Below are 15,551 nucleotides of genomic sequence, written 5' to 3' on the forward strand. Positions count from 1 at the left end.
TGTGAGGGCTATGATACAGAAAACACCCAGCATTTTTCTCCCTGCCCGGTTACTCATCAAGATGTGCATTAACGTATCCTTTCCAGACAGAAAATCCAATGGGAAAACCATCCCTTCCAGGTCCCCCCCCCGGCAGCCGAAGGGAATAGGATCTACTGGATTACAAAAAGTTCCTCGCTACGGATCAGCCCCGGCTAAAAATAAGCGCGGAGCAGAGGCTGGAGTAAATAGAGCCAGACAAAGAGCAGCTCTCCTGCAAGTGCCTGTGGCCTCCCGTTCGCCAGCACCGAGAAACGAGCAGCACCAGCCAGTGATGTCACCGGGCAGGGACAACAAAGGAAGCGGCACTGCCCCAAATTCGGGGTCCTCGTTTCTGGAGCCGAAACCCGGAGCCGAAACCCGGAGCCTCCCCCCCCGCGGGGCCTCACCTCCCCCTCCGGGCCCGGCCCCGGCCCCTCAGCGATTAGGGCCGGGATCTCGCCGCCTCCCTCCCCCCCCCCAGCCTCGAGGCCGGCCCGAACAAAGCAGCGGCCCCCGGGGGGGCGGCTTCAGGGACCGGGAGCTCCTCAGCTCGCTGCCCGGCACCGGGACGAAGGCACCGAGGGGGCAGAGCCGGCCCCGCGGGGAGCCCGGCCCGGCCCCGGTCCGCCCCCCCCCCCCTCCCCGTACCTGATATGGCGGCGGCGGCTCCTGATCCGGCTCAGCCCCGTCCCCGTAGCTGGCCCTGTCCGACTGCGACTCGTGGAGCAGCGAGATGTCATCCGACGTGGGGGACTTGAGGCAGTTCCCCATCTTCCACCCCCTCCCACCCCCCGGCCCTCGGGAGCGGGGCTTCCCCTCCGCCTTCTCCGCCGGACCCCGCCGCCGGCGGCTGGGCGCCCTCAGCCTCCCCGCCGCAGCGCGCAGCCCGCAGCCGCCCCGCCGGGGAGGCTCATGCCAGCCCCGGCCCTAAGCGGCTTAGCGGCAGCCCGGCCGCCCTCCCTCCTTCCCCCGCACGCTCCGCAGCCGCCCCGACCCCCGGCTGGGCAGGGCAGGGCACGGCAGAGCTCGGCTCCCAGCCCCGGGGGGCCCCGGGAGCTGGGGGGCAGCGGGGGCTGAGCTGGGGTCCGCCCGCCGCCCGCCCCGCGGCAGCCCGGCGCTGTTGTGCTTCCTGGTCACCAGCTCGCTGCGCACTGGGCTTTGTCGCACGGCCCGCCCCGGCTCCTCCTCTCACTCCGCCCCGCCGGGCCGAGATGGCAGCCACAAGGCCCGGTTCTGTCCTCGAGCCCCTCCGGAGCACGGCCCGGCCCCGGCGGGATGAGGCGAGGCCGAGCTGGGGAGGGCTCCGGCCCGGCTGCCGCCTGCGGGGTTGGGGCTTCTGCCCTCCCCCAAAATGGAGGGTGCCGCCGTGCTCCACCTCCCGGGGCTCTGTGTGTGTTGTGTTTGCTTTCCGGGCGGCCAGGGAGGAAAAGGCCGCCCAGGCACCGTGAGGGGACAGCGGGGTGCCCGTCCTGGGCTTCTCCGGTGCAAGGCTGGAGGCTCAAGGGCCCGCCCCGGCCCCGGGTTCCTCAGGAGAGGTCCCCCGAAGATGGTGGCCTTTGTGCTGAGCGCCTGGAGTTGCTGGGAGGGCACGGGTTTAGAGCCCACAACTCCAAGTGTAGAAAGAAAAGCAAAAGGCATTCTGTTACTTCTGTGTCTCTGTGGTGGTGTTTTTTTGTGTTTCATCACCTTTTATGTGATGAGCAAGTATTAAGTATTAACCGCACATTTAACTCCTGTACTAAGAAAACACACAAACAAAAACACCTTTTGGATATAAATACCTGCAGACTCCAAGAGAGTAAATGCCCCCTCACGCTAACACAGACCAATGTAGAGGGGAAACTTTTTTCATTTACAGGACAACCCTTCAAATGTTCCCAGCCTTGTCAGTCCCAATGAGCAGCCATCTTAGGTCAAAGTATCTATAAACCAGTTGACCACAATGAAGTATTTGGCTCTACAACATTTACTTTAACATTCAAGAGGTCCTGTGGTGGCTGAAGAACTTGGAGCAGTGTTTCTGATGATTGTCCATGTGAGCTCCTCCGTGAAGATTTCCCTTCATTACCGTTCAGAAGTTTTGTTTAGCTGCTTACCACTGGATAACCTAAACACCTTCAGTGTAAAAGCTACAGCAATTGAGAAGTTATTACTGATGTTTATAGCGTTCAAAATGGTTTTAGACCTTTCTAAGAAACTAAGACTAGAAATGTTGCTGGAGACATAAGCATTGCTTGTGATAGAAAGGCTTTGCAATGGCCTGATGTAACTAATAATGACTGCTGTCATGATGCGGTCATTTGGGTGTTTATCATAAGAGTGAGTTCACTTGGTTTAATAGGAGAATTAGGAAGGCAAACAGTAGTTAGAGAGGAGCCGTTGCCTAACCCAAGAATGGTTTCAAGGTGAAAGCAATGTCAGAGCTGCCACTGCCAGAAACTTATACTGGATTTCCAGCCCTATTACAGAGATCGTCAGTTGTGCAGGGGCAACATCAGCAACAAGATTACTGGCAGCTAGGAAGGTGTCTGTTCACTGCCACTTCACACCTTACTCTTTCTGTGGAGCCCCTGTAGTCGCTGTGGCTGCATCCCCAGTGTGCCTTGCATTTCTGATCCTGCACAGTGGAGAGGTCCCGTGGCAGCACAGGGTGCCTCCCTTTGGGCTGGCATGCCAAGGTTTAGCTTTCTGCATGCAAATGTGGATCCCTGGTCTCATCCTGATACGTAGCCAGGACACAGCTGGGATATACTGTGGGGTCCCACAGAGTAGGTGTTGCCTGTATTTCCCTTGAGCCAGATCTGCAAAAGAACTATCACTAACTGCTACGCCCAGTTAAAACTTGCACCTAAGAAGGTACAGGATACCCTGAACTTGGGCTCCATTTAAGGAAGAGACTTGTCAAATGGCAAAAGAGGTCTGCTTTTTATGACAGACTCACAGAGACCAAAGAGGAAGCAAAAGTTCACGTTTGGCCTTGCAACACGAACAGCTCTGCACCTGTGAGAGCTTTGAACAACGAAGAACAACTACCAGCCACTGCTGAGTTCTTTGAAGTGGAGGTGGTTTAAGCCACTTGTTTTTCTGTGCCATTTACTCCTGTTACGTCAGGTAAGTGGTTAATAATGGCTTTGCACCACCAGGTCACAAGTTGAAAAGTGGTCCAGGAGATGAAGAATGGGAAAACTCTTCTGTTTATGAATGCAGAAGCATTGTCATTTCATATACATATGCCTGCTGTGGTGTGACTGTCAGGCTACTAGTTTTTCTACCACATTTTCTTGCAGTATGGGGACAAGAAAGCAGTCAAAGAGTTTTTCAAGGTAGAAGATGATTGTCCTTAGTGCTCAGTAACCATTTGACGGGAGCCTCTCTTTAGGGAACCCATGACCTGTTTTCACTGTTTCTGGGTATTAAGTTACAAAAAAAAAAAAAAAACAGATCTGGCAGGCTTCCCTCTGTGTGCTTTCTGTAGATAACTATTTTTAAGTACACAGGCTGCTTAGAAGGATCTGGTTTTGTGGGAATAGACACAGAAGTGACCCTTGTTCATACAGAATGGTAGAGGTGACTATAGACCAAATAGGTTTTGCACCCAAACAAATCATTTATGAGCTGTTCATGCTGTTTGTGTTCCACACAGAATTGGAAGCTCATAAGTAGGTTTTATATTGTCTATTTTTTCTGAGAAGATTTACAAGTACATTGGCCCTGTTCCTGCAGAACTGTAAGGCAATTAAACCAATGGCTGCAGTTCTGTTTTTTACTTCCTCCCATAGTTTGGGGAACAAGTAACTATCAGACTGGATACCGTAGTCTTAAAATGATCTCACAGATACAAGGAAGAGACATATATTAATTTAGGGCAGCACAGATATTGCTGGTAGAAAAGATGAACGCAAATATGAACATTTATATCAGACTGATACTAATACGGAACTGGTAACCTATGTCCGTAAACTTCTTCTTACCTGTAAACTTTTAAACTACTGGCTTTAATCAGTTGTCAAAGTGGAAGTCTGGAAGTCTTAGTCTTGCCAGTATACACGATTAATATTCTGATAAATTTTAGCATGGCAATGTCATACACAGGTCTGTGCTGACCACTTCAGTCTATTTGTCAGCTACAGTCTTCTAAGTGAAATGTATTTTTAAAAGGAAAATTGAAATTCATGCAAAATATTTTTAAAGGATTCAAACAACTAAATGTTTGTTTTATTTTAGTATTAGGGTTTTAGTATTAGGGGAGATGAGTTAGATGACACTGTATTCTTAAGACTTGTACAAGCTCACCAGAGATTATGAGCTATTTTGTCAAAAAATCTCTAAAATTCTTTTGGAGTTAAAAATCTAAAAAACATTGAAGACCTTACGAGTCTTTCTTCTTAAGAGTTTTTCTGCAAAACTGACGACATCATACTTTGCCTAATTTAGAGGCAAAAAACCCTCTGGTGACTTCATTTTACATGACCCATTGCTGTGTTATTTCTGGGCAACGATTTATATGTTTAATGCGTCATGCTCAACAAAAATTTTTGAAAGACCTTTTGTGTCCTCAGCAAGAAATACATTATTTGATTACTTTTTTTCCATCAGCCTTATCTTCCCAGCATTTATCATTTCTTATTATGTCTTATCTTTCTTCTGGATAAGAATCATATACAGAAGCCTAGTTCAGTTAAGTTCTGAGTAAAATTTTTCCATGCCATGGTACCCGAAGTTTCACAGATAGCACTGTTTGCTCAGGCAATGTTGGTGAATAGACAAGTTATTTTAGAACCTTTTCCTGGAAAAAAAAGGCCTTGTATACCTTTGGAGAATAGAAATAAATGACATTCTGCTGTTATGCATGTGAATCTTACTGTGGGAATGGACTAATCAATGAATTCATTCGCTTGGTTTTAAAGAACATGGCATTTCTAAACTGAATTATTGTTTTCAGTTTTGTTGACACTTTAGTAGAACCATAGGCATTTCTCGGTATACATTATATTTGTATATTGTTTTCCAAGAGAGACTGAATTGCAGCAAAATAATGCAATTACAAAACTAATATATGTCCCTTAAATCCATTTTTAATGCAGTATTTTGCTCATGTTTCTAAAAATAACTTAACCTTCTGCTTAAATTATCACAAATACTGCTTATCTCAATTTAAGCTAAGTCCTGGTAGGGCTGTGTTTTCCATTACTGGCATAAGTATGTTGCCTTCCATAATACCTGTTGTCCCCAAATCTGAAATGTTTTATCACCAAGGAATGTAATACTCCTTGTTCTGGGGCACCTACACTGTATGTCACAAAGAAGAATAAAGACATGTATTTTGGCATTAGAAAACAAAACAAAATGCAAAAATCAACCACAAAAACAACCAAAGCAATCATCACACAAAAGCAACCTCTTCAAACAAGTCCCCTGTCACCGAGCTTCATGGTAAATTTTGTGTAGGAGTCAATTTTCCTTTTTCTCAGTGTAACACATATTACCACAGGTTCAACTTCAAGAGTGATCAGAGACCTAGAAAACATGATCTAAGAGGAGAGGCTGAAAGAACTGGGGTTGTTTAGTCTAAAGGAAAGGAAAGTGTTAGGAAAAGTGATAATGATCTTCAAAAATGTAAAATGTTTTTTCAGAGAGAAGGAATAAATTGTTCTTCCTGTTCAGGGGATCTAGGGCAAGAGGTAATGGATGTAGAGATTTAAGGTAGACATTAAGAAATTATTTCAGACTGCAAAGGCAGTTTAGCGCTGGAAATTATTAGCTGGGAATCTCACTTCCTGAACGTTTTGAAAAGCAGGTTAGGCCAAACGTTTCAGGAATGGCTTTAGATGAAGTAGGTTATATACAGATAATTTCAAGAGGTTTCAGATTATTTTATATTTTGTCATTTGTCTCAGGTGATTTACACCAGATGTTTTATTGCTATGTTATTTTAATTTCCATTCTGCCCTATATCGCCAGAAAATGCCAGTACGAAAGCATGACAGTAGATGATAAAATTGGAGTAGAACAAGTCATGAAGTTCCCAAAAGCAAAATGTTACGGGATCACAGTCACTGCAGGGTGACTGTTCTGTTCGAACGGGGGTGTGAGACACCGATACCGCTGTGACAGGCCTCAGGAGGTTTGGTACTGGGCTGGCATTCAACGCGTAGTGGATGGTCAGTAACAGAAAATCTCTTTTGAATCTCAATTTAATTGAAGTGTTGGCCTTTCTTCACTATTTGCTGTGTGTAAATACTTTCTGAGTTGGCAAGCAGCAAGCTCTATCCAGAGATTGCTAATGGCCAGCGTGCTAGTCATCAGGTACCATCACTGTGGGTTCAGCAATATTCTGCCCACGATGTGGGGAAAAGATGGATATTTGGAGTAGCAGGTCCATAGCCAAAATTACCTCAACTAATGAAGAGTAATGCTGTTTGATATGATGTTGTTTCATCTGAAGTTGACTTGTATCTTGGAGACTTTTTGTTCCTTATGAAGCTTTCAATGGTCAGGTGGTATCCAAAATTTCTTTTTGAAACAGTATTGGGACTTTTGTCAGCTGAGTAGAATGTGCCTTCTGCTGCTTAACTTAATGCACCTCTTGTTCACATGATTGTAATTCTTCAAGTTTCTTCAATTTACACCATTTTTGCTGTGGCCTAAAATGTCCGTAGATAGCTTACCGTAGATAGCTATAGGTCTTCTGCAATAACAGAGTGATTAAATGACACGTGGAAAGATTCCTGAGAACCTCTGTAGTGCATCCTTCTGATACACAAATCTGTCCCAATGTCATCTATGGCTTTATCATTTCTTGTTTCTGAAAATTGTTTCCAGATACTGAATGACTTCTGTCAGTACTGTGTCCTAATCCCTTACAATTAAAAACAAAACCAAAACAAACAAACAAAGAAACAAAACACAACTGAAATCTAAGATTGCTACAGGTTAAACTATTACATATTCTGTCTGCATTGTAGCAGTGATTCTAGGTATCTGAAGACTGTTACCATGCTTTTTTATTTCAATCTTTCCCTATAGATCATGATTTCTAAATCTCCTATTCTTTATGTTCTCCTACGGACTCTTTCTTTGGTCTAGTTTTTCAGTAAGCATGACATCCAAAGCTGGTCAGAGCACTCCAGTTAAAACCTGAGCATTGAATAGAGAGAGCATTATTTAGTAAGTGCAAAAATGCCATTTATCAAACTTAGTGCACTTCCTTTCATAATATAATGTAATCGACTTCAGTTTGAGGTGCACTGTCACTCTTTATCCTTTTCAGTGTAATTCCTGCCTCCTCAGATCTTCTTATTTTCTATTTCTCCAGATGGTTATTCTGAAGGGTACTATTTGGCACTTCTGTTGCAGCTTTGGTCTGTGATGACTTATCTAGCTGAAGTGCAGAAGACAAGTTACTGAAACTGAACAGAAGGAATGTGAGCAGAAATCACTGAAGACTTCCTACAGAAAGTATTAGGTGATTGTGAGTGACTGCCTCTGGCACTGGGGAGGACTTAATCTTTGGAAAATTAACTTCACCATCTGGTCAGAAGTGTTTCCTCTTCTTAACATTCAATTTTACTTTTGGAATAGTCCTTTCTGCATGTGTGTGTACCCTCCTCTTGGAGGGAGAGCAGGCTGGAAATATGAACCAGAGTTTGGTTTTGCATGCACAAATACTTCTGTTGTTTGTCTCAATACTGTGCTTCCTGCAAAAATCTCTAGCAACTGCATCATGCAGAAAACAGGAATGATTATAAAGGAAATCTTCATGATTTCTCTAGTTCTATGAAAAGGGATATGAGAGGATGGCTGTACAGTCCCGGTTAGTCTGTCCTGCTTTTAGCGGTGTGGAGATTCCTCTAGAACATGAAAATCTCAGTTGTTTAAGGTTACTTACCTGACAACAGAGGAGGGAGGATCCTAGGACTTGTTTTTTAGCAGAACTAATCACATACTGATTAAATAAACACTTCACACAAGTGAAACAAGACAGCAAAAGGTAATGTAAGTCTGTTCCTGTTTTTGTTTGTTTGTTTGTTTTTGGTTTTGTTTTTAATTGTGTATAGGAATAAATTATTTTTCTTCTCATTTATTTTGAAGTGCCTGTCTACAGCTAGTTTTGTAACAACGAATTTTTACCCTCTCTCACTTTAGTTTATAGAAATTACAAACTCTACAGAGTGACTTCCTCTAACTTGTGTTGGAAGTGTTATCATCTTAACAGCAGCATCCTATATGTTAGGGTACATATTGACTATGTTCCATTGTCCCAGAACAACATACACTTCATTTGGTGTTTTGGACTGCATACGTTTCCATAAAAGCTCATGTAGAAGTAAATCACCATACAGAAGCTCTGAGGGACATAGGATGATTGTCACGGTGGATGTAGTGCTGCTGAGCCATTATCTGTACACCAGCATAATGCAAAGGTTAAGGAAAAGGTGACATCACTTGCTGCTGTTTTGATTTGTTGACGGAATGTTTTTACCCATGAAATGGGAAGTGGGGGCACAAATTTTAAATCCTGTGCCAGAATTTGAAAGCATGGTCTAAAGTGTTCCGGTCAAATGTGATACCATTCATAGGTTCTGCATCAGAATCTTAAATTTGGACACAGAGATCCCCGTTGTAGAAGCCCCATCTTGTGGACAACTGTGGTGGTTTTACCCAGCTGGGCTGCTGAGCTCCACCACAACCACTCTCTCACTCCTCCTCTTCAAAGGGAAAGGAGGAGAAAATACGATGGAAAGGGCTCAAGGGTTGATAAAAGGACAAGGAGATCACTCAACAATTATTGTCATGGGCTAAACAGACTCAGCATAGGGCGATTAATGTAGCCCTCTGCTATGCAAATCTTGCCATATAAATGCAATACAACAACCAGGCAGTGACTGAGGATATTTTGGAAGTCTTTGAAACATACAAACGTCATTCATGTGTAGAAATCAATATATGTTTGCTTTTCAAAGACTGTTTCAACTGGTAAGAAATAGTGAATTACAGAGAGAAGATAGATAGGGATGGAGACAAGAACATTGTCTCCATCTGCTAAATCACTAATAAGCATGAATCTGGCCTTGAATTCCCCAGATGGTTTTCTGTAGCATTTGTGTAGTACAAATGAGTCTTCAGGTGATACAATTGTGTAAGAGCAGAAAAATATTCTTGGAAAAAATTGTTCAGACAGAAAGAATAGCAAAGTATGCATGGAAATTGAATCTGGAAACTGTGGGAGTATCCTTAAAGAGATGCTTGTTTTCAGCACAAAGTAATGGAAATGGGCTAGCAACTCAGACTTGATGAGCCAACATACTTGGTAGGAAGACTATTAGGAGGGTGAAAAGAACATGAAAACAAGCCTGTCATATACATGTAAACTATTTTCAGATGTAACTGTGGCTAATATACCATGCTATATATATGCATAGTATATTCTATTACACAGAATAAATTATGTATGTAATTAGAGTATAGTTTTGTCATTTTGGAGAAGGTAGGTTCTTATATGATAGTTTTCCATTTAATAATAATAAAGACTAATAAAATAGCCAGAAAGCATAGTGACATCTAGGGAAAGTTTGGCAGAAGTGCCTCCATGCTAAAACATCTACAGTTCCATGCTTTACTTCTTAGATTGTTATGTGACAGACTTATTCTCCATGCACAAAAGAATAATGTGTTGAGTAACATAACCTCTTGAGAAACAAGCATAGTGAATATGAGGAAATGATCTTTTATTTTAAGATTTTAGAATCATCCCAGTAGGAGTTTTGAACGGGGACAGTAGAAAAGAGCTGCTCTTCACTGCATTTACAGGTTAGGAGCAGTAATTCGCTATGTGCCTGTGTCAAAACTACACGTTAAAAGACACCCTACATTTCTAACATGTCAAAGTGAGTGTAAATCTGCCACTTTACAGTTCAGTTTAAAATAACTATTAATTTCATGTTGAATCTAAACTAAAAAGTTAGGTTTTCATTCATTAGACCAAGAATTTCATAATAACACAACTTGTTCCTAACATAAACAGATTTTAAAAAGTGACTGTGCTTAATAAATTGACTGATAAAACTGTAAACAAACACTACTGACAAATTATAAAGAAAACTTCATGGAAATGCCCGTGATTTAAAAACACATTTATTGATTTTGAGGAATTCCTGACTGACCCTTTTTGTTTCTCATAAGAACCCAAAGCCTTTTTTAAGTTCTACATTTTGGTGAGGGGCATCTTGAGGAATCATCCAAGCCAGGGCAAAAACTTTGTGAAAAATGCACGGTTTCAATTTTGATCTCAGGCTGCTCCTTAAAGACAGGAATATTAGGACTTCAGGAATATACAGAACTAAAATTGTTGTCTGAAAGCAAATTCTGCTGGAAACCAGCAAGTGCAATAAAACCAAAAATCCTTCGTAGCGTGGAGTGAAGCCACAGAAGGAATACAGGGTGTTTTTCTTCCTCAAGAGACTGAAAGGGAACAGCAGATGCCAGTTCACCCCTCCCAAGAAGAGCATTTGAAGTAGGAACACCTACTTATAATTCCCTGCACTTAAATAATGAAGCACGAACAATTCAGCAAGAGAAGTACAGACAGATATTAGTATGCATGCAATCTAGAGATGAAGCTGTAGCTCAGGAAAAATGAGTATGTAAAGCATGTAATAAAAGGGGTTTGGAAAGCAGGAGTTTATTCAAGGATGTTCAGGAGGGAATGGCTGTTCAGAATCTCTGCTCCAACAAGTAAATTCATTGTAGTTCAGGGTAAGGACAACCACTGGCATAAAACACAGACTATTACCTTATTCTAGGGAAAAGGCTCTTGAGAAATCCAATGTTGATAAAAGAAGAAGTCTTAGGAGGAGTAAAAGACAAGGGCAAGCATTCAGTGATACTTTTCATTTTAAATTGTATTAGAAATTATAATTGCTTGTTTATGCCTATGTAAGAAGGAAGGAAATTAATGATGTGGCTCCATCAAGACACTAAAGAGTAAACTGTTGTACATTTCCCAGCTAGTATGATCAGCTGCAGTGTATCATAAACAGGAGGTTAATTACTGGAAGTTGCAGAGTAATGTGCATTTCTTGTTGTACTAACAGATTTTATCAAGAAAATACAGCAGGATTGTAAACTCAAAGAAGTGTAAATTGGGAGAAATATACTGGCAGAAGGGATGTGTATAGAATTAATTTGAAAGGGAATTAAGAGGAGTGATTTGTGAATTATTACTTCTTGAAGATGGGTATAATGATCCATAAATTAATGCAGATGTAGATCTTATTAAAATAAAGGAAGTAAATCTTCATCCTTATCTCTTTATTTTACCACACACATTTCTGTGAATGTTTTATTTGGTTCCCTCTAGCCATTCTACTGTTTTTAATCTTAGCATATTAAATTTTTATTGATATATGATGTGATGTGGTGTGGTGTGTTGGTATGTTACCACAAATTAGATGTATGCAGTTGAACTCTGAGCTCTTGTGTTCATAATCTATGAAAGTATTCTATTAATTCTGTGTCTGCAGTGACCTTTCAGTTCCAATTTTTGTATGTAATTTTAGCATAGTACTTTACATCTGATTTTCAACAATGTCGGTTTTTGCAGCTGGGTGACTTAAGAGTTGTTTCAAGCATTCGATTGCCATTTCTGTTTGATTCTTGTTTGCTGCCTGTCATACACTTTTTTTTTTTTTTAAACCAAATTATTAACATTTTATCAATAGTTTTATTTAACGTATTAATGTATATATTCTTATATTCTTGAAAAGACTAATAAATAGACCATTAATCTTTTCTTAAAGTTCTTTTTAAAAAGGAGTTTCAGCCTGTCAGTCACAATTTCAGAACACACTTCTGGTTTGACAAGATTTCAAGTCATGTGTTTGGATGAAGTAAGGCACTTAAACCTTATCTTTTAATAGGTGGCAAGTTAAAATACCAACTCAATCAGAGTTTTGTTATAGGGTAAGTAGGTGTTATGTGTCTTATGTTTCTTTTTCAACATGTTGAGGGGCAGAAATGGAGAGGAAAAGGAAGAGGGAGGGGAAATTCATACCTGTAAGGTAAAACGTCCAGAAGATAACCTTCATAGGAGTATGGATCAACAGTATAAAATGTCTTAGTAATTTAAAAAACTGCACTGAAACCACAGATACTTTAGCTGACAAGTCTACCTTGTAATATGTCCAGCATTCTGGAAAAAAGCGAATATACTGTCCATATTGCACATGGACAAGACTTAGCTTAAGCAAGGAAGGTATCATTTAAAATTAATGTCTCATGCGGAGCTCCAAGGAACTGAGGTAAGGGACTGTTGTATGGCTCAGTGCTGTGTTGCTGGGCATTGAAAGGATTGCCTTCCGCAGGGAACCCTGGTACTGATTAACCAGAATATGAGAAGGGATTTTCCTTTAGCTTCTGAAGGCAAATATTTTAGAGGAGGAGAATCTTATGTATCTGCAAACAGAAATGGTTATGTCGTCAGAACTCTGGAGAAGTGGGTGGCAAACTTCACAGCACTTCAGTTTTCCCTCTTTTCCCAACCAGGAAAATAATGAAGCTGGGAGATTTGCAACCCCAAATCTGCCCACATATGTGGAAGCTGGTTGATTTATCTTCTTTAAAAAACAAGCATCTTCTTTCACCGGTTTTCCCATTTCATCTTAGGCTCCCTACAGCCTATAAGTGGATTCTCCTTTGTAATCAAAGGGGAGGAAAGCTTGCGTTCTACCTGTTTATAAACTCACCAGAGCAAATTCTTCATGCCAAAGCTCACTTTTTTTTTTTTTTTTTTACAAGACAGTGTTGTGGTTTTGCAATTACCATCTGTAGGATACAATGCTGTAGGAGCTATTAAAGAGCGATATTGATGTTATGTTAATATTTTACCAGAAGAGTAGGAACAGTTAGTTACTTACATGCATGTCTGATATCAGCCTCTTACCTGGCTCTGCACCTTACTGTCTCTGCCTCATGTGCCTCCCTCTTCCAGCACTGTCCCTTTCTCCAGAGCCATGTCGTGTTAACCCCACTGCCATTTGTCACCACCACGGTGTCCATTTCCTCAGAGACAGGTCCTGTTCATGAACAGATCAGGGAGTTAGGGAGAGGGAAAGGCCCCTGTCATCACCAAAGACATCTTCAAACTCTTCTGCCCCCCATCCAAAATGTTTAATAATTTGGCAGTTCCTGATGGTAAGACACTTATTCTGGTATTAGTGTCGGGAATGTTTTAAAATATCAGCCATTAATCACTATCACAGCTTCTAATTCTGGGTTTCTGTTTCAAATCTTCCCCAGTTCAATCAGAACCAAAGTTAATGCCCACTGGCTGATCTCCAGTGCATGCCTGCACAGAACAACTGTTGCCTTTAGCTGGTGGGGAGATCAAGGCTTGAACTGACGAAAGACATCTGTATCTTGGAAAACAAATTAATGTTTATGTTTTAATTTATAAGTTCCTGGCTCTTTTATAGTTCCTGTTTTTCAAGTAATATCTCTTTGGAACCCTAGCTGATGGAGAGTCAAAATGGAAAGGGCCCATGAGAGAATTATCACAACGCAACATCTGGTCTGCATTGGAAAAAGCTGAGAAAGATATTCAACATCTCTGAGACTAAGAGGCAGTTACAAGGCACTTTAAAGTCAGTCCATGAAATATTGTGCAGGTTGTGGCCACCTGGGCCAATCTAATGTTGTTTTGGGAAGAGCTACTCTGCTTCCTAGCATCTGAATTTTAATCTCACTTCAGCGTGGATGTGGGAGAGCTGGGAGTAATATGAGAGGTGTTTGCTTTTCATAATGTTAATCTGATTCCCAGCATTGTCCTAATTATATCGTGTTTTTTGCCGTTCTCTCAATTTCCTTTTGAGCAAGTTAGCTGAAGAGTTAAAAGGCTTTCCAGTTGGCATAGCTTTATAGGCCTTTTTAGCAACAAAAAGGACAGAAAAGACCCTGATTCTCTGCATCTTCAGAAGAATATTTTGTTTTCTTTTTAAAATTTGACTCCAGAAAGTAAAAGGACACTAAGTAGACCGCATTTTGGTTGATGTGTTGGTGTGTCACTTGTGGCAAGGAGTTCTGCTGTACCCAATTGTTGCTGTTTTCTGCACTAGCAGACTGTGAGAAATGCAAAGAAATCACAGACCAAGCCGGGCAGTGAGCGTACCAGTGAATCCAGAGGGAACACACTCTGTCCACCACAAGAAACTTCGGTCCTTTAAGTCATCATAGCTCATGCAGAACAGAAACAATTTGACATGTATAACAAGAAACACTGAGAATTGTTTGCCAAACAAAGACATATACTGCAGATGGAAGAGCTGATGAAATTTGTTTATAGTTGAGGAACTACATGTAGATTTTTCAAGAAGAAGGTTGCGCTCTTTCTTGCCAAGACAAACAAATCTGATAGAACATCTCATTGCTCTAGGCTGCCTGAGGACCCACTGGAAAGTCCATGGATCTTTTTCTACAGAAAAATTGCGTGTTGTCAATACCTAAGTGTATTGTCCACAGTTGCACTGTGGCAGCTGCAGAGGAAGTGGAAGGTTCTAGGGAATACATGAGGGAGAACTGGATTTTTGGCTCCTGAAAGAGTATGGAGTGCTTTTGGAAACTGTGAAAGAGGTTACGAGCTGAATGTTATAGCTACAGAGGGTTATCTGTGAGTTAAACATAACAGTAATTAATGTGGTGTCCTTAGACCTCAGTACTAGCTATTTCCATCATACAGAATTGCAGTTTTCCAGGATGCCTGCATTCCTACAAAGATCCCCAGACTTGCACTGTTACAAGTTTTCAGTTGTACCATTAGAAATATACTGTGCCCAGATGTTTTTACAAGGCAGTATACAGTTGTCACAAACAACTATTTATACTGGGCCAATTATTTAGGAAAAATGTAACAAGAGTGTAAATGCAATCCCTGATATGGACATAAAAGGTTTATTAGCAGAATAATACAGTTTTTACTTTCCTGACTTGTAATAGGTCCTGGAAATAGAAAACTAATCATGTCCTTAAAATTCTGTTGTATCTGTAAAAATATGTCTTGGAAAAGGGCCAGCAGCATTCTGGGCTGCATTAGGAAAAGCATTGCCAGCAGGGCAAGGGAGGAGATTATTCCCATTTGCTCAGCACTGGTGAGACCGCAGTGGGAGTGCTATGTCCAGTTCTGGGCTCTCCACGATAAGAAGGACATGGCATACTCGACTGGGTGCTGGGAAGGGACATGAAGGGGATTCAGGGACTGGAGCATCTGTCTTGTGGTTGCCCAAAGAGGTTGTGGAGTCAGCGTGCTTGGAGATGTTCAAAATCCAACCAAGCAAGGTCCTGAGCAACCTGCTCTGGTTGATCCTGCACTGAGAAGAGGGGTTGGACCAGGTGGTTTGCTCTGTTAATTCTTACTGTGTCCTTTAATCTAGAAATGAATATTTGGTGCTTTATGTTACAGAATTCATTTGATGTTTTATTACAGGTTTTCCTTCCTTACTAATACTGATATTAATAAATCACAGTGTATTTTGACACAT

At 41.8% G+C, this 15,551-nt stretch overlaps 1 protein-coding gene across 1 annotated transcript in view; it reads right to left on the reverse strand.

Moving 5' to 3' along the window:
* The window catches only part of RNF11 (ring finger protein 11), a 32,447-nt gene extending 31,615 nt beyond the window's left edge, over window positions 1–832 (reverse strand). Inside the window, exon 1 of the mRNA XM_032192082.1 lies at window positions 670–832. Within this exon, the coding sequence (XP_032047973.1) occupies window positions 670–792 (123 nt within the window). The 5' untranslated portion in view covers window positions 793–832. The remainder of the gene's footprint in view (window positions 1–669) is intronic.
* Window positions 833–15,551: the final 14,719 nt, after the last annotated feature.

The sequence above is a fragment of the Aythya fuligula genome, chromosome 8 (assembly GCF_009819795.1).
Source record: "Aythya fuligula isolate bAytFul2 chromosome 8, bAytFul2.pri, whole genome shotgun sequence".
Taxonomy (NCBI): domain Eukaryota; kingdom Metazoa; phylum Chordata; class Aves; order Anseriformes; family Anatidae; genus Aythya; species Aythya fuligula.